Raw genomic sequence first — 19,601 nt, 5'->3', positions numbered from 1 at the left:
CCACTGACAAAATTTAGTCGGCTTTCTTTCGTATTGTCTATTCGAATAACGTCACCGAGCCAAGACATATTATCCAATTCACTTTACAAATATACGGTCACAGCTTTCCCTTCAAATTTAAATTTACCGAAAAGGTTTTCTAAATTCTCAAAATCCTTTTTTTTCGTTACATTTGTTTAAGAGCAACGTACTTTATATTTTTTTTATTCCTATCTTCAAATATACCGATATATAAATTAGGAATAGGTATTTACTTTTATCTAAATGTGTTTATCTTACTTTTCTTAAGAAGTTAAATTAATTATTTATTCATTTATTTATTTAGGAACACTGAATTATGTAAATGACCTTTCATTTCCTTAAATTTAGATGGATTTGGTAAAACTCTCTCCTAAAAATTCCAGCATTGTAATTTTATTGTTACGGCTACTTGAACTTAATATCAATGTCATACTGCTAATTTCTACGTTATGCGCCATCAAATAGTATCAGCCGGTATTATGAAGTGATAGCGGTACAGTTAAAACTGAGATGGCCCGGCTGTATCATCAAATTTATCTTCAGCCAATGCGGGAAAGCTTACAGCGGCAAATTTCACAATGGGCTCAAGGCAAAGGATTGTAAGTGCGCATGTACAGACGCGCCACATCGCCAGCCGGCGGCAGCACTCCAGTTCGCTGCTAAGATCGGGCCGCGCTACGTCCGCCTCCGCTAATTTCGCGCGCATCACTCGTAAACAAATTTTCATAATCTAAAAAGTGCTTCCTCAGTGACAGTTCAGTGAAGTTTAAAAGTTTCGCACAAGGAGTTTTGCTATTCTGAATTTCAGAACGTTTGTATACTTTTAGTTTAATTATAAACTGATTTAAAATAATTTTAATTTTCAATTTTTTTATGAATAATATCTACTTAATAAAATAAAGCTATTATCAAGATTAAAATGTCCGGCACGTTCATAATTTACTAAATAGATGCTGATTATATTTTTGAAATAAAATAACAGCATTTTTGATATTTGAATAAATGAATATCCACCTACATCTTACATTACGGAACAACGGTTTCAAGGCGTATTTTATTTCAATGTAATTTTTTGTTGGAGCCGGACCCTGTTTAATTTAATTCTGTTCCTCCGGTTCTTACCGATAATCTTTTTAAAGGCGTCCGCGTGCTCAAAATGTTTATTTTTACTTAAGTTAAAAAAGGACTAGAATTACCTCTTATTTGCATATTAAATTAGTAAGAAGCTTCACTATGGTTGAACATTTTATATTGCCTATCTTGAAATCTTTTGAACTAGTTTCAACCGTTTTATCTTTATAAGATGGCATACATTGTCGGTTCATGAAACGCTGTTTGGATGTTTATGAATATTAATCATCGGATGATCCCCTTGAAATAAAAGATCGGATAATTAATTGTTTGAACAATTTTACTTTGTTCTGTTACCACTTTGTACGTTCCGTACGTTGAAATGGGTTGGTTTTTCGGAAAGTTCAACACAACCTTTCTACAACTTTTTGATGATGTATATTGTATGCCTTTTGTGATAACAATTAAGTTGTTATATCCTCAATGCCTCATGCATTGAGGATATAACAATTAGAAACTTTTTTGAATGCGGTATTTGAGTTCAGTCTCGGTAATGTGGCAAATAGATCATGACGTCATGTCATAATAATTAATGAAGCACTATTTAATGATTGTTGAATATTTACCTAAGTGATTTATGAACATTAAACATCTTACGTAGGCTAGTATTCTGACCCCCCAAAATTCTTTTCAAAGGAACCTAAAAAGATTTAATAGATAAGTAATGCTTTATAGCTGTAGGCGTTAAAAATTACCAGCTGCTATTGTGAAGTCTCTAACAAAGGGTTGAACTATTATATAATATTAGCTAAATATTTCAATATTCTCAACATAAAGGTAGATAAATTACTGTATTGTGAATGCTTTCAAATGATTTGAGAACAAAAGAGTGGTAACTCAGTTGATACTATTTCCGGCTTCTAGTTAATGTTTGGAGGAGACTAAACGTGTATGCAAATAATCAAATTGTTCTTTTACAATTTGAAGGGAGAAAAAAACGAAGATGACAATATAATATGCCTATCCTCACTTGGTAAGGCTAAACCTCCTATGAGAGGAGGCTGCGTCCCTGTAGTGAGAGCACAACGGCCTGACGATGATTATGGATAATAAATAATATATACATTATATAGCTATGAATTTGAATGGAAATTTAATCTTCAAATCATTAAACTTTCAAAAGTATTGAAAAAAAAGAACGTTTACAACCATTGAGATATACATATGGAGACGACACCGCCTACATCACTTATGTTCTGCTAAACATACGCCATATGGCGTAACTGCACGCTCATTTTTTATTTGTTTTAAACTGAAATGCATCAAATATGATTTCGTGTGTGTTACGATATTGCACAAATAATACGGAAAAGTGCAATAACTTTCATCGGTAAGTACCTAACTAGATAATAATTTTTAAAACTTAGAGCAAAAAAATGGCGCACAGATTTTGTTCGTGGTGTCTCCTCCATACGTAGTACTATTATCTCAATGTTTACAACGAATAGTTTCCTAATTAACATAGTCAGAAAAGTTTTTCTAAATATTGCATAATTATGATTTCGATAAAAGGGAACAAGATTTCATTTAAAAATTAAACATGTATGAGAATCTACACTTGCAATAGAATCAACATTCAAAACGAAATCGTACTGCTTTAAGATTTCTCAACGGCTTCTCTAATTGATACTGATATGTACGCTAGATAATTAGCAATTCCTAGTAATCACTTGTTTATATTTGAACTACATTAACGACTTTTCTACCGTAGCTCACGTTTGCAACACGTTTTGATTAATTAACGATACTTAGTCTATTTTGAATTAAAGATCCCTACAAGTACTCTATTTTCAGTTACAAAGTAATTTTATGTTCTGTCTTTTATTTATAAATACATTTATCCGGCTCGTTCGAATAACTAGCTCAACAAAGGATCGGCTTAAAATAATGAACGTAATTCTTAATATTCATTTATTCCGGTATAAATGGACATCATCAATTTTAATTTATACCTATTTGAGTTTTCAAATTAATTTTATTTCAAGACTAGCTGCGCCTCAAGATTTCACCCGCGCGCTTGAATGATTTTTCCTTTTCTAATCCTAATGTGTAATCCTGTAGGAATATCGATATAAAAAATAGACTAAGTTACTAGTTAGAGTACTTTCTTGTTTCTACTTTCTACATAAACAGTATTAACTATTGGATAAATCTATATATAGTCTTTTGTGTAATTTATGGCCATATAGAGTTTAAATTCTAATACAGGGGAAAACGATATGGCGACCAGTAAATGAAGTTTTCGTGTTTGTTCCTAGACCACAAATCTGTTAGGAAAATTGTTTATTATTTATCACTGTATTTTATACACATATTACGAACTAGCTCATAAACTCTTCAGCTTTATAATATTAAGAATATATTCATCTCTGTATTTAATTTAGTTATACATTACATTTTAACATGAAAGGTTTAGATAACACAGATATTTTATTGAACTTATAGGAATATAGTCTTATGTTAGGTACATAGGCTATTTATGTATTGTTTCCAAATAAACGATTTTTATTTTTTTATTATTTATTTATATTGGATTTCCAATTGAGTTCAGAAGATATTGTTTAAAATGTTGCTACAAAATACAATATAAATAAAATTTCGTTTTGTTACTCCGCTCTTGTTCTAAATGATTTAATTTTAGAATATTGGACTATTATTTTAATAATGTTAATTAAAAACAGTCAAGTACACTGGTAATACGTTGACCTGATAGCCGTTGTACTAATTATGTATATTAGATAATATTTTTCTCCCCAATATTACTATTAAAAGGAAATTTGAAAGCTTCGCGGTCAGTAAAGTTTCTATCAAGTAGCAAATATGCCCAGTCAAAATAATTATTGAATCGAAAAACATCTCGGGTTAATAAAATGTTAATGTTCTTTTTTTCATTTTCATTTCAATTCTCAAGAGAACGGTATCAGCTAGTAATAGCCACTTATAGAGAACGATACTAGGTTTTAATTCACTTCAACTGGGGTTGAATTGAACGATCTTTCATTACATGTGATAATAATAGGATCAATAAATACTCTTTAACCAAATTTGATTGAATAGTAAATTAATAGGTTATTAAAGGCCCATAATTTATCTTATCTTTAGTAATAAACAAAGTCGAAATAGAGTCCAATCAATATTATAAGTTCAGATTTGATATCCTTATTTATCCTCCTTACCCACATAAATATTGCATGTAATGTAAATATTTACGTCCATATTATAGAAGAGGCAGGTCATCATCCTAATAATTGTAAGTATTTTACTAAAATATTATCTAAATGACAAACAATTACAAAAACTTCCTAAGATTATTTTGGACTCTACGATAAATAGTACAGGACAATTCAAAATTTATATGAACGATAGCAACTTACAGAGTTTAAAAGAAAGCCAGGTTTATGCCTACGTATTCCGTAACTAATTTAGGACAATTCAAATCTACGGTAAAAGGGTCGTCTTAGTGAATCTAAAAGAAAATCTGTACCTATCAGAAGACCCTCTCTTCCATATCAATAACTTTTAATAGAAAGTGTCTCGGAGCCTGACCCAATTTGCACATCATTTTACATGTCTAGTAAAATACCTAAAAGTAAATCTTTACAAATGTTCTTAAAGCACACTTACAACAGGCTCTTTGATACAAATATTTCACTCCGAAAGCGAATTTTAGAAGGTTAAACAGATTCAGAAAGAAAATATTTACATAGCATTTTTATTCCATATTAAAAGTCTGAGTATTTTATGAAGTAAGATTTAAAAATTGGAAAATAAATAAGCCGTGATTAAAGGATTTTATATTTGGTAAAGAGTCTCAAAAATCATCAATCAATCAAATATTTTTATGTCCAACTACATCATAATCTAATCGACCGTATGTATACGATAATTTCCGGAATAATTTGTGTATGTTATGTGCACAATATTTTAGTGAGCACTAATACTCATGTACTTTAAAATATACAATTCTGTAGTGTCAAATATTTTAAAAAGCTCACTCCCCCATAATATCTACAATCGATATTTTTGTATTACAAAGCCGATTTGTCGATTTTTTTGGCAGTTTATGTGAGATCTTAAAAACAAAAGAAGAAAGAAAAAAGAAAGAATTTTAACTAGCAGATAATTCTAGTCTTGGTTGGAAATCGTAAGTACTAAATTTTGTTAAAGAGAAAAACGAAACACATTATCATACATTTAGGTATTTAGATTTTACATTAATATCTCATTAACAAGAAAATATTGTTCTTTGACGATAATAATTGCTGGAAGCAATTAACATTAAAAACGTCAAATAAATAACCTTTTATCAAACGAAATTAAAACAGAGATAGCCCAATTAACTTCACTGAGATGAGTCTGGAGCTGAAGTCTTAATTTGTCTATTATATATTTTATAAAATCGTGTCCTATATTTGTTATTGACTTATTTTCTTCAAAGTTGTTTTTAAGGTACGGTACGAAAAAGTTTCTGTATGATAAAATATAATTTTATAACGTAATTGGGACATGGAGGCAGGGCCAAATCAACACATGATTACAAATAGTATCACATGTAGCATATAAATGGGACTTAACAATTACTATGTTTAAAATTACATTCAAAAGCTTGTCATAGAATCATCATGGGTGATTTAAAGCATTTGCGGGTAAAGGTGTTCTAATCAAAACCACACAGTGATATTGGAGCAAGAATTGTTAGCCACAGCATTTCAATTAGGTTGAAAAGGTAATGTAGTGTATGTTAGTATAGACACTCGCAGGTCAAAGGCGTTGCTTACACATACGTATGGGAAGTGTAAAGACTGTTTAGTGTTTGTAAATCGATAACGCCCCGTATATGAGAAGAGTAAATCTCATGTTTGTAGATCAATCCGTTTATGTTACTTGTGGGAATAGTTTAGTAATGGATTCGCTAGCAAACGTTAATTATCTTACTCAGATAAGTGACTTTTTTGATTCCTATTGACATAGTATTATTATTTTAGTGACATATTTCACTCTTCTAAATTATTCCAAGACGGTAAAACTGTTAATGAAGCAAACGTAACATACGTATATTTGAAGCTCGATGAATCCCTACAACTCTACTGTTACGATGGTCTCTACTTTGTTCAGATAGATTTTTAGAAGCGAATTGAATTTGAAAATATATTAAATACATTTTTTGCAAACAGTTTAAAATCTCCAACTAATAGATGAATGTTAACGAATCCATACTAATATTATAAATGCGAAAGTAACTCTGTCTGTCTGTCTGTCTGTTACTCAATCACGCCTTAACTACTGAACCAATTTGCATGAAATTTGGTATAGAGATATTTTGATACTCGAGAAAGGACATAGGATAGGTTTTATCCCGGAAATCCCACGGGAACGGGAACGGGAACTATGCGGGTTTTCTTTGAAAACGCGGGCGAAGCCGCGGGCGGAAAGCTAGTTATGAAATAAAATAATAGCAAATTTTACATCTAAATAGAGCAATTTAAATCCTATCGAATATTAATATTTGTAAAAGCTTGTTAATATTTAAATATTTGAACAAATAAATACCAAAACAGTAATTTCGCAAAAAGCTGTGAATAATTGTATTACCGTTTAAACAAACTTCGTTTCAGGTCGGCCGGAGCTGATAAAACAAAATATTCAAATTCGATAAAGTAATGTTGCCACCGTGCGCCCACGTTAAAAGCTCACCTGCTCTCTCGGGACAAAAATTCCGCGCTCGACTTTTTTGTGTAACAACCAACATTTCGTTTATCCAAATGCTGGAACATTTTTTTTTTCGTATGTACGGATTTTCATTAATACATATTCAGTGTTAAGCTATATCTCGATAGCTCTATGTAGAATGCAGGTTGCGTTTTTATTCGTTTGTTGAGTGGTGTTCGTTGGTAAGTGGATTTATTGGAAACTCTGCATTTATTGCTTGTTAACTAGATGTTGGTCATTTTCTGTTATTCTATGTATAACAGACCAAATGAATTCAATTCCACTGAACGTCAAATTTTCAATATGATAAACTAGCTAACTTCCGACAAAAGAGCCACCGTCCTTTCAAATGCAAACTGAATGGATGATAAACCCAGATTCCTTCCTCACCTAGGAGTTAGTAAGGAAATCAAACTCGGAACTCGAGCCCGGAACAACCTTCAATACCTATATCCGACAGATTTCAAAGAAATCTATATTTGTGAAGTATCCCTACGTTATATAGGTACACAATAACAGCAGTTTATTGCACTTGTATATACTATACTCTTTCAGGTATTAAGACTTTATACGTAAAGTATTCAAGGTATATTTTAAGGATCTTTTGGTACGTTATGTGCTTAAAAACTCGCATTAAAGCTGAACAATAAAATAAAATAACTTTAGAGTTGTATAACTCACGCATGATAAAACATAAGATTTGACATGGTAAAAGCTAAGTAATATTGTATTAAAAATACTGGTTTGTTTGAGTTACACTTTTAAATTTGAACAATGGACTAAATGGAAGTCTGTTCTATAGCCAGAATTAATGTCCTAGATTAAATGTAACATGTTACAAAGGACTACATTAATGAAATATCATCAATCATCGATACAATAGATAAAATGACTAATGAATGATTTAACGATATTTAAGCAGTTCATATTATATTAATACAATTAAATTTATCAGACCATTAATCATCGTTAATAATTATAATATGTCATATAAGTAATATTTATATCGCATTGGTACGATTATTTTTTGGTATAACTAGCTGTTCGCCTCGACTACTTTCTTTTATTTCGGATATAGTTATTTTAGTATATTTAACTCAAATGTGGCTCAATGCATTTTTTACCATATTAAATACGACAAGCCCACTAAAGCAAATAAGATGTTATAACAAAAATATATCTTTTTACTTCCTGAAATGAAAGTTTCACCAAAATATACGTTTGAGGGAACCTAACCATGAAGATAACATCAAAATAGTCGTTATAGATCAAAAAAATACGTAGGTTAATCATCTTAGTATTTACCAGCTACTTAAATAAGCTACCCAGTAAATATCAAAGAACTAGTTCAAAAAATAAAAGAATAAATTCAATCACGACAAGTAAGGAGATTAAACTAAAAAAGAAATACATTTAAACAAGTCGTACTGATAAAATAGTGAAGAATTTATTGCTTCTCTGAACAAACGACATGCTAACATTTAATTATGCGACTAAGTGCTTTCATTATACTAGGTAAAGTAAATACTGAACGTAGCATTGTTTACTGACTTTTTCTCTGACATATTAAAGTAAAATAAGAATTTTTTCGTGTTCTATAACATTACCTTTTTGTTCTCGTAAGGTCACAGTATATTACAATAGTATTACATCAAAATAAAGGTCGGACAAAGCGTGTCGGACGTCCATTAACTAGGATGCTATGCTAAAAGTTCTTGTCACAAACTAATTTTCAGCCAATTTGTACTCAGCCGTGATTTTATTGGATTAACATGCCCTTTAATTAATTAGAATGAAAGGTCGGTAAACACATTACGTCAAAGAGAATTAATTACCCACAGGAAACTAAATGTGAGATTCGCATAGATTTATCAATTTTGAGAATCAACTATTTGTCCATACAAGTCGCTTTTAAATCACAAAGAAAATATTTTGTTACGCCCAAATTAGAAGTAAAAGCGAGGGCTGAAGGTTAAAAACATTACAAAGTCATTTAAGATCTTATCAGTGTATGAAAATAGGACACTCATTTTTCACTTCACAGAACAGGTTTATTGTCGATTTTGAAGTAAGACATAAAATAATAAAATAAAGGTTTCGTTCACTTATACTTTGAAGGTTTTATTTTATACGCAAATTTCTTTATATAGAGTGAGAGCACTACATGTTATAACAATTATTTTTTAAACACAGGTTTTAGAAAAGAACTGTGCCAATAAATGTGGATAAAGTGGTAAAAGGAAATTGTTTAATCAACAGCAAGTTCATGAACATTTGAAGTGACGAGTGACGCTGCAATGCGAAAAACAAACTGCCGTGAACACTGAATTATGCCGAGTTATAGTGGATGTTGTGAAGTGTTTTCATATATTTTAGTGGACGCATAATGTGAAAGTGCAAGCATTACGCAATGTGGGCGGCGAAGCTCAGCTGTATTTTCATATTGTTTGGTAAGTTTCATTTTCTTATTTAATATACGTTTTGAATATGAAATAGAGTTGTCATGTAGAAGTGGAATTGTGATGCTCTACAGATAACAGGGTACCTACTTTTGTAAGGAGAATATTTAGTACGTAGATTTATAAATTAATTATCTAAGCATCGTTAGTAAAATTATTACTTCCTTACTGGTCCTTATATTTAAAATACGAAAAAGTGTTTGTATTTCTCTTCCAAGTGCAATTTTATAGTATCAGTGTATATGTTAACGGAAATGTATGTAATCCGACATTGTATGCAATTCCTAGGAAATGTATGTAATTCCTAAAATCGCACGGAAATGTGTGAAATAAATTACTTTAAGGAAATCTATACATTTCCTAAATAGCAATCGGAAATGTAAAACATCTAAGATATTGGAAGGTACGCGGGTCGATGGGGGGAGGGCCGAAAATTCGTAATCAGAATTTTTGGTTTGGATAAGGGGGTGGGTTAGGTTAGGTTGATGTTTTTTAAAACTACGTAGAAATAGGAGCCTCACGAAGTGGGGCTCCATCGGCTCGCGACCTTCTTTTTGTAGAATTTTGGAAAAAGGCGAATTTCGGCATATTACAAAATGCCGGCCGTTTGTAATACGGCGGATTATACAAACCGACTGGGACGTGTACGCGGGGACAGCGGGACGAGGGGACTGATTACCTACTTACCAAATGAAAATTTGATTTGATTGAATATAAGTTGATTTAAGAAATGTTAATTAGTAAGATAATATGAACATATTATTATTATTTTACGGTAAGACTGTTACCCGATACAGTGTTTTATTACAGAAATCATTTATTTTATACATTTCCTAATACGATATTGGAATTGTATACAATTCCTAGGAAGATTATACATTTCCTAAGATATCTATGAATTAAATAGTTTATTAAACAATATTTTATACATTTCCTTAATGGTATCGGAATTGTACACATTTCCTAGGATTTGTTTACAATTCCTTGATTTCATACATTTCCGGTAACATATACATATACACACACCGGCACAATTAGCGGAACAGAAACCGATACGCGAGAACATCGTCTGGGATTTGAACGAATGGCAGCAGGTTCTCTTTACTGATGAGTGCAGAGTTCTTTTAAAACAGATCAATGGCAGACAGCGAATATGGAGATACAGAGGAGAACGCCAAATATAGTCTAATTTTGAACACACAGTGGCTTATGGTGGCGGCTCGATAATGGTTTGGGGAGGGATATGTTTGAGAGCTCGCACGGAGTTATTGATAGTCACAGGAGGGACCATGACAGCAGATAGATACATCAGAGACATTTAAGAAGAACATGTTATACCATTTGCCCCATTTATTGGTGACTACTTTATTCTAATGCAAGATAATGCTCGTGCTCATAGTGCACAATCGGTACAGGCATATCTGAGCCACTTAGGTATACCGGTGATGCAGTGGCCAGCAAATTCCCCCGATATGAATCCGATAAAGCATGTCTGGGACTTGCTAAAAAGAAGGGTTAAATCCAGAATGCCACCCCCCAACAATCTGAATGAACTTGGAAACGAATTACTTGAGAAGTGGGAGCGGTTGCCTCAAGAAATCATCGATAACATAATCTGTAGCAAGCCCAGACGAATGGAAACCGTAATCAGAGCAAGAGGGGGAAACACTCGTTATTAATTTTGCTTAAATTTAATTGTCAAATCATTTAATGCTTACTTTTTTTATTTTTTTGTGATGGTTCATAATCATCAAAAAATTTCACTTATTTCAAATTTCTTAATTTTTCAATAAAAAATAACGAAGACTTTTCAAAGTCGTTGTTAAAAGATGTTAATCAACTTGTTATTTTGTATCTAATTACATTTTCGTCAAATATATGCGTTATTATCTCATAGTCTCACTTTTTTTTTTGTTCCGCTAATTGTGCCGGTGTGTATATTTTGTGGCTATGAGGTATGAGGGGTATGAGGTTATGAAGTGCTTTATAACGGTCCTTTTACCGCGGTGTAATATCTCATTCTCATGGGAATTTTCTTTACTACGATCTAGTAAAAATGAATATAAAACAAACACAAATTAAAATCGATACAGAAACATAGAGATAATATGTACTGTACATATTATTTCTATGTATAGAAACATAGAGATAATATGTACTACGTACTAGTTCATATTATCTCTATGTATAGAAATTGGTTTTTAGTTTGAACACTGAATCATTCATCCCTCTTTATCTTTATAGTTACGTAATTGGTCAGCACCTATTATAGTATTCTAGAATATCTATGAATTATTTATCGGAGTATATAAACACATTTGGAGGCCTGATACTTAAACACCTTTCACACAAACACAAATCAATCAATCATGAATAGGAAAAAGTTAAAACAAAAGTGTCTTTCGTATAAATTATGTTAGAATTGAAAATTCATAAACAGACAGGAAAAGTTATCAGGTGAATATTTTCTACAAATTAACATTCTGTAAAGAAAAACATAAGGATTAAAGTCGATTAAAGCATCAAAATACTGTTTAAATGAAAACAGCCAAAGGATTTTTAAAATCAAATAAAACGCATACATTCCATTTACATAAAACTTATTACTTAACCTTTTTAAATAGTCTTGACAGTTACAAGCACACTCGCGTTCCATATAAATATGGTGCTAGGTCAGGACCTACAACTTTTACTGTGTTATTTTATAATAGTTGGAATAAATAAATAGCTACCTTCCTATTATTTAACATAATCAATATTTACATACACCTGTAAATACAGAATACCTATCGAACCCGGTAAACGTTCTTCAGTTACTATAGATATCACTTGGGGCTATAATGTCAGTTTACAAGCTATTTTCAGATACTGAAAAAACTCATAAATATATCTTTTAAGTAGATATATATCATCACCTCTTATAAACCATATAACGGTGATCATAAACTAATTACTATATTTCAATTCAAAAGCATCGGGATTTGGAGACGAAATCTTTGTGGGACGTAGAATTGGCGCCATCCGGCTATGTTCTCACGGTGTCTAATATGGCAAATATAGGTAGTAGATTATAAAAATTAATATTACCCTATGCAATGAAACAGAATGTATGAGAAATAAAGTTTTACTGGTGAAAGATAAAAAGGAAAACGAGATAATAACGATGGAACCCGTAAAAGGCTTACCTTTGACTATCTCAATAATAGTTATAGTCCTTGTAGCGTTTAGCTACTATTATGTATTCTGTGGTCCTTGTATCCATTACTTTTATGGGCAGACAATTTTTAGTTCACTAGATGCAAAGCGTAGTCTATAATGCTTTTGTAAACAAAATCTTTATGTTATGTTTCTGTATGTTACGTGCAAGTTAATATATAAGATCTATAGGTAGCCATTTCTTACTAAAATTGCCCACATTGCATGAAAGTGTAAAGAAAGCATTATATACCTTTTAATGACACTTTTTTGGTAAAATATCAAAGATTGCTATCAAGTGTAATTAAAAGTGAAAATATACGGCAATGGTTATTTTTAAAAGCTTTACAACCTATGTTAGCTGATTTAAACCCCCACATTGAATTACGATGCTATTACGTTAAAATTATAGCCTTCGTATAAAACACCAACTCATTAAAATTTCTGTAACATTCGAATTGAAAATAATAACACATAACCAAATATATATTACAAATCGTATCAGATGTGTCATAAATTAAAAAAAAGCAAATTAAGCTTAATGCATTTATTAACCGCAAATATAAAACAACATTTACTATGGAAACAGAAAACACACAATGTGTTCAAATTACGCAAATATTGTTTGGTTTTATAATAACGTAGGTACAAATTAATTTAAGTAGTTTTCATTTATTTACATGCGGGCCAAGTTTTTAATGAAAACCAGTCGTATTTCCTTAGTGCTTTCTCGATTAAAATTATGTTGCTTTGTTGAAATTTTATTTAAGGCGTTCTTATTTTTATATACACTTTAAATTCGTGGATTATTTTAATCTTGATCTAAAAAATCTGATATTTAAATTACGGTGTAGTTATTGAAATTGTAATTGAAAAAGTTGTTGAATAGTTACAATTAAACAGTATTCGTTAAGGTAAAAATTATTCATCGAGTAACTGTGTGCGTGTATAAGTGTAATTTTTACTATCACAACTAAACGCCTTTCTATTCACGGTGATTCTGTGGTGATTGTTTGTGCGGAATTAAAATGAAATTACTTGTATTGTCGCTGATAACTTCAACTGTAGCTATTTGTTATTTTATATTCTAACATGCTTAATTGAAAACTTTATGCATAGGTATCTCTGTGTAGAAATATTTTAATACATGTGTAGGTATTTAACTATAGCTCATGAAATATATACCTCAGGGCAGGGCATATATTATAGCATTTGATGATCTTTATTGATTGTTAAAGGGCCCAGTTTGGATAACAGCAAAACAGTTTGTTTTAATAAATTTGCTCATCGTACTAGGAAATCATCCACTACATAATACGTTAATTATATTATAAAGAACAGCTTAAAATAAAGATCTATTAAATCTAAATTCATCTGGCAGTAGCCCTTGCTTTTGAGTCATAATGTGAACAGGCTTAACCAAAATTTGGGGCAAATATGATTTCACCCTTAGCCGAATTTGTCCGAAAGCCTCCATTAAGGCGATCCCCGGTGACGATAAAATGTATTTTGTTTCCCGTCACGTCCCGTTATTTTTTATTTCGGCACTTTTGAGCGTTAACCGACGTGCTATGTAAATAAAATGTTGTGTTATGGTCCGGGAGCCAGAAGCAGATTTTATGATCAAGTTCCTCTCAAGCGGTAATTAGTAAAATGTATCAAAGTATAGTATTATGAAGCCTCGTGAACGTCAGCTGGAGCTCGGTTGGGGGGGTGAGCGGTTGTAGCCTCCCACGCACGTAAGAAAAAAAAGTATATTCATTCATTTCCTCTCAGCTAAAAATTTGTCAAATTGTAGCTAACCCAATATCTCAACGAAAAATAATAATCAGCTGGTTACAGCATGGTGTATTATGCGTCAGCTGGTGTCTCGAATATAATGAGACATTAACAAAATCATCGAGATACGTGGAATTCCATCAAAATAAGTCCCCGTAAAAGATAAGTAATAACTTTATTAATTATATATTATACTATTATTTTTTTAATAATTATAGTTAACTAATGTTTTTAGTGGGTTATTTCATATTTGTTACACTTTTATGTAGTTATGTGAATTTGATGATATGATAGTTATTTTTAAATGCAGTTTATAGTATTTGTAAAAACATGTTTACCGATGTGGCTGAATGTACGTAGTACCCCGATCATGCGCACAACTAACCACCTCCAAGTACCTTATTACTGTCTATATTATGCTAGCGTGTGTTGCTTGAATTTTTAAAAATAACGATAATAATTAAAGATACGTCATTTCATCTCAGATGAAAATTTGTGAGCTGATTGTTAATATACTGATGCGATAAATAAAAAAAAATCAGGTAGCAATAATTCGAGGAAAAACTAGTCAGTTGATGCATATAAATTGGCAATAGATGCTTCTGTCTAACTCCTATGTAATAACTTTCAAAGTATCAGCTGACGGTTTTTCCACCAAGATACAGCCAGCTGACCTATATATATATCCACAGTTACATATAAGCTATCATCAGGTAAATTTTTGTTTGAGAGGAAATCACGGAAAATAATTTTATTTTTTCATGTTCGAGACACCAGCTGACGTATAATACACCATGTTGTAACCAGCTGATTATTTTTTTTTGTTGAGATATTGGGTTAGCTACAATTTGACAAATTTTTAGCTGAGAGGAAATGAATGAATGTATTTTTTTTTCCTATGTGCGTGGGAGGCTACAACCGCTCACCCCCCCAACCGAGCGCCAGCTGACGTTCACGAGGCTTTATAATACTATACTCTGATGCGTCTGACGAATTATCTCTTGAGAGGAAATAATGAACCAAATTTGCACCTGGCTCCCTAACCATTACAGGCCTTTCAAAAGCAAATTTCCATTCTTCCTCCTTAGTTGAAGGAAGGTTTATTTTACAAAAACGTATAACTTTTATTACTAGACGATTTTTATTAAGACTAGATAGAAAGGAAAATACCTCCAGTGAATTATCTTGAAATGACAAAAATAAGCATTAATACAGGCCACTACATTGTGTCAATCAATCGTGCGTTTGTAAACAGGACCATTGAAGTAACAGTTTTCAAAGCAGTCAAGGCTCGTGATATGTTTCAACAGTGTGTTAACTTGTGGACAGGTGTGACAGCAGGCGGCGGAGGCTGGGAGCCTCTAGGGCAGCCGTACTTCGACAACACGACGAGGCGAGAGGCGACCGCCGCCGTGGGGCAGCCCGCCTATCTGCATTGTAGAGTGCGCAACCTTGCTGACAGAGCGGTATGAAATGTTTTGTTTCTATTTCGTATCATAATATTATGTGCATTTCGCAATAGGGTTGCCACTGAAGACTTTATTAGCGTTATTAGGAAATATATTGTAATGTTAGAAGTGATAATTGCATGCAAAATACATCGATAAGACATTAGAAAGTTGTATATTGTCAGATATTAAATTGATATTATATTCATATTTTAAGTTCTTAATTAACGAAATTTCGTATCAAAATTCATTAAGAAATATTAAATTCTATTTTGAAACTTTATATGCTCTGTGATACCGATTAATGCATTAATTAGCACATTGTGTGGGCTTTCTGTTTGTTTTAATTGGTTCACGATAATAATAATTTGGTTCTAAAATAGATAACATATTCCTATAATATTAATGAAAAAATAAAATCCAATGTAACATTTTTGTTGTTGTGGAAAAACGAGTTATTTTAAAAACAAACTTTAATAATTTCACGCAGGTTGTTTTTAAAAACGTAACACAGGAGAGGTTGAAATTCTACAACCATATTATTTTACTACATAATAATAAAATCGATGAGCATGCAATCAAAGAATAACTTTACAACAATTCCCATTGGACGGAATAAAAATTTAACTAATCGAAATAAAAATTCAACCGACAACAATCGCTTGCTAATTAAACTCTACATGGTTTAATAAGTTTCCTTATCGAGTCAGTTACATGCATAATTACAAATTTATGTGCGGCAATATTTCATACGGGTGTTAAATCTATTTTGGACTTTAATAAATGACTTACGGTCGTGACTTCAGGTGGTTAGGCTTAAGCTCTCTATCGATGTTATTTGTTGATAGTGGCCGATGAAATGAACTTTATCCCACTGAGACCGTATTGCTTGAATGATTACGAAATATTGAAATGAATTTGTATTTTGTTCGGGAATATCATAACTGTTTGTCGATGTGAAAATGATAGATTTCTTTTTGTGCTCGCTTTTGTGCCGAAAATAAATCTTTAATAGCTTTTTCGTTTTTATTTTTTAGGGAGAAACATTTTTAAAATGTGAAACACACAACAGTATTTGGATAATCTTTTCCAAAAATTTATATGAATAAGGTTAAGTGTTAAGACAATGGTCAAAGATTGTATAAAATTAATAGAACAATAATTCAAGTCGACTCTTATTAATAATGGTATAAGCTCATAACAAAGATAATTTTTATTGAATGTTATTCTCAAACTTTAGTTTTAAAACTCTCTCAGTATATAATTTACTCATCGTTGCTTGGTATCTATTGCACAATTTAGAGTTACTTTTGAAAGTGCACTTCAAAACCAATTTATAGTGAAAGTTATACGAATAGCTATGTGTTTCTAACTTTGACCTATTGCATGCCGTTCGCGAAACTACATACATATATGCATACCCCGCCGCTTTGTTGCTCAAACGATCTTTTGTTATATTGGGCTATGTCGAAAAAGAAAATGTGTATAGACTTCAAAATATGATTCTTTATATTTTATAGTTTTTTATGCTCCCATGTGTGCATGATAATCTTTTTTTTTTCATTATTATAAACTTGATTTCAATACAAAAATTGCGTTGGGGTTCCATTTCGTTTCCGTATGCGCATTCCTTTTGGGTATTCGCGATTAATATTCATGTTGTATAGAAATCGTAAAAATGGCTGTCATAATCTTCTTATACATACAACATTAGTGTGAATAATATTTTCATGGGTTCCCTAGAAAATAATACGTCCATTTTTTATATTGATTTAGTAATACGAATAGAAATAATAGATTAAGTGAAAAACTCTGTTCATTAGTCCGCCCTACAGACTAAAGAAAAATCCAATAATATTCTCACATCGCCCACGCCTTGTAAGCAATTTATATATACAATATTATCCCACGTTTCTTTCGAATATGGCAGATAGAGTGAAGTTCCTGCACAATTATTTTATTATTAGCCGTCTGACTGATAATAATTATTGACGGGAGAATAAATCGAATGCCAAATGCCTTACCAAATGCTAACAAAATTACAAATCTTTATTATCAACTAGTGGTCCGCGCCGGCTTCGCCCGTGGTACGTGGTACAGTATATTTCGCAATAAAAAGTAGCCTATGTCCTTTTTCGGGTATCAAAATATCTCCATACCAAATTTCATACAAATTGGTTTAGTAGTTTAGGCGTGATTGAGTAACAGACAGACAGAGTTACTTTCACATTTATAAATTTCCGCAAACATTACTAAAATAATAAATATAATAAGAAATCATCTTAAAGATTCCATATAACATTTGTTAAAAATCCATTATTAACTACAAGCTCAAAGCATCTGTTCGTCCCAGTTTTGGTTGGTTCACCTGTATGTTGCAGTAAGACGACAATACATATTATTCTAGACCATCTGTGCTCTGAGTGAATCAACCTTGTTACTACGTACTAGTCCTAAACCAACATTTTATATAATAGAGTTGGACAAAACATTTTGCCGAACATATTTTTCTATGCAATATTAATAATTTCATATATGTATTATACAGGGTTACTTGTAAAAAACCGGCAACCTTGCAGGACAAGATAGCTAACATCATAAGCAACAACATTTGTTCTACGACTTTTGATAATTTGTTAGATTTTATTTTCATACAAAAATAAATATTCATTTAATTTTCCGTTTGAATATTATAAACTCCACGCCTCCCAAAAATTACGTAAACAAGAAGCGAACGAGAGGGGGAAGGGGGCGTCGCGTCGTCCATCCGATAGTGAATAGAACATAGATTTACAAATGTTAGGAGAGTACAATAAATGTTTAAAAAATCATTTAAAAATAATTTATTGCGTTATGCCAAAAGTCGTAGAACAAATGTTGTTACTTATGATGTTAGCTATCTTGTCCTGCGAGATTGCTGGTGTTTTACAAGTAACCCTGTATACTTTTCTATCAATGTACGAAACATCATGATAAGGGTTCAGCAAGCATGAAAAAAGAAACCTATGGCTATTGGTTTCATAATTGATAAGTAATTGTTTATTAATATTAATACAAACACAAATAAATAAAAGAATTACAAAATAAACGGGTGCAAAAAACAGATGTGATTCATTTCACGTTTATTTCTATTTCTCGTATATGCAATAATTCATGCTGCTTTTATGATAAGATATGGAAGTTCCATATAAATCCGTCCGTACATATTTTGAATTCTATATGAGAAAGAATTGTATAAGACGGTTGCAGCTGCTAACATTAAAGGCTCCACAGCAACAATAAAACCTTTCTAAAAAAGGGAACAACACTGTTTGCAATTGGAATTTTAAAGTACCTATCTAGACAAAGAGAACTTTCTTTTATCGTTGTTTCTAGAATGAGTTGTCTGTTGTTTGTTGATTTACAAAAATAAAAATAATGTTAGCTATCATTTAGTTTTTAAATTGCTTTTGAACTCTCTAATGGCCATAACCATTTAACAACTAAGTACGTCGTTATAAGTCAGTAGATTTGACTGTCGATTTTTTGGGTGAAGGTTAAGCACTACATTTTTATTCAATAAGAGTAAAATGGGTCATCTGATGTCAAGGGGTCGGCCTGACGCTTACCACAGTTCAAAACCACAAAATGAAAAAAAATCTCCGAGAACCTACTCTTTTGTTGTACACTTTCTGCAATACTATCTGTCTATTTCATTTATATACCTACAAAACAGTGTAGCGTAAGCGTCTTGTAATGGTCATATTCTTAAGTAATTTAAGAATTTTAGGGGATATAATTTATAAAACAATGTACCTACTTATACGTATTGTTTTATAAATTATCTATTGTGCAAATTTAAAACGTTAGAAAACATCAC

General features: G+C 31.6%; 1 protein-coding gene across 5 annotated transcripts in view; it reads left to right on the top strand.

Moving 5' to 3' along the window:
- LOC123698517 (hemicentin-2-like) overlaps nucleotides 1-19,601 on the top strand; it is a 110,995-nt gene that overhangs the window by 68,797 nt on the left and 22,597 nt on the right. The window contains exons 1-3 of one of the 5 annotated variants that reach the window (XM_045645168.1): nucleotides 654-832; nucleotides 9,055-9,311; nucleotides 15,624-15,760. In XM_045645168.1, coding sequence (XP_045501124.1) covers nucleotides 9,272-9,311; nucleotides 15,624-15,760 — 177 coding nt within the window. In that variant the 5' untranslated portion in view covers nucleotides 654-832; nucleotides 9,055-9,271. Of the gene's footprint in view, nucleotides 1-653; nucleotides 833-4,367; nucleotides 4,403-9,054; nucleotides 9,312-15,623; nucleotides 15,761-19,601 lie in introns of those variants that run through there. The other 4 variants (XM_045645169.1, XM_045645171.1, XM_045645172.1 and 1 more) reach the window with 4 other exon arrangements.

This window comes from Colias croceus, chromosome 16 (genome assembly GCF_905220415.1).
Source record: "Colias croceus chromosome 16, ilColCroc2.1".
In the NCBI taxonomy this organism is placed as follows: Eukaryota; Metazoa; Arthropoda; class Insecta; order Lepidoptera; family Pieridae; genus Colias; species Colias croceus.
This window is presented reverse-complemented; position numbering and strand designations above follow the sequence as displayed.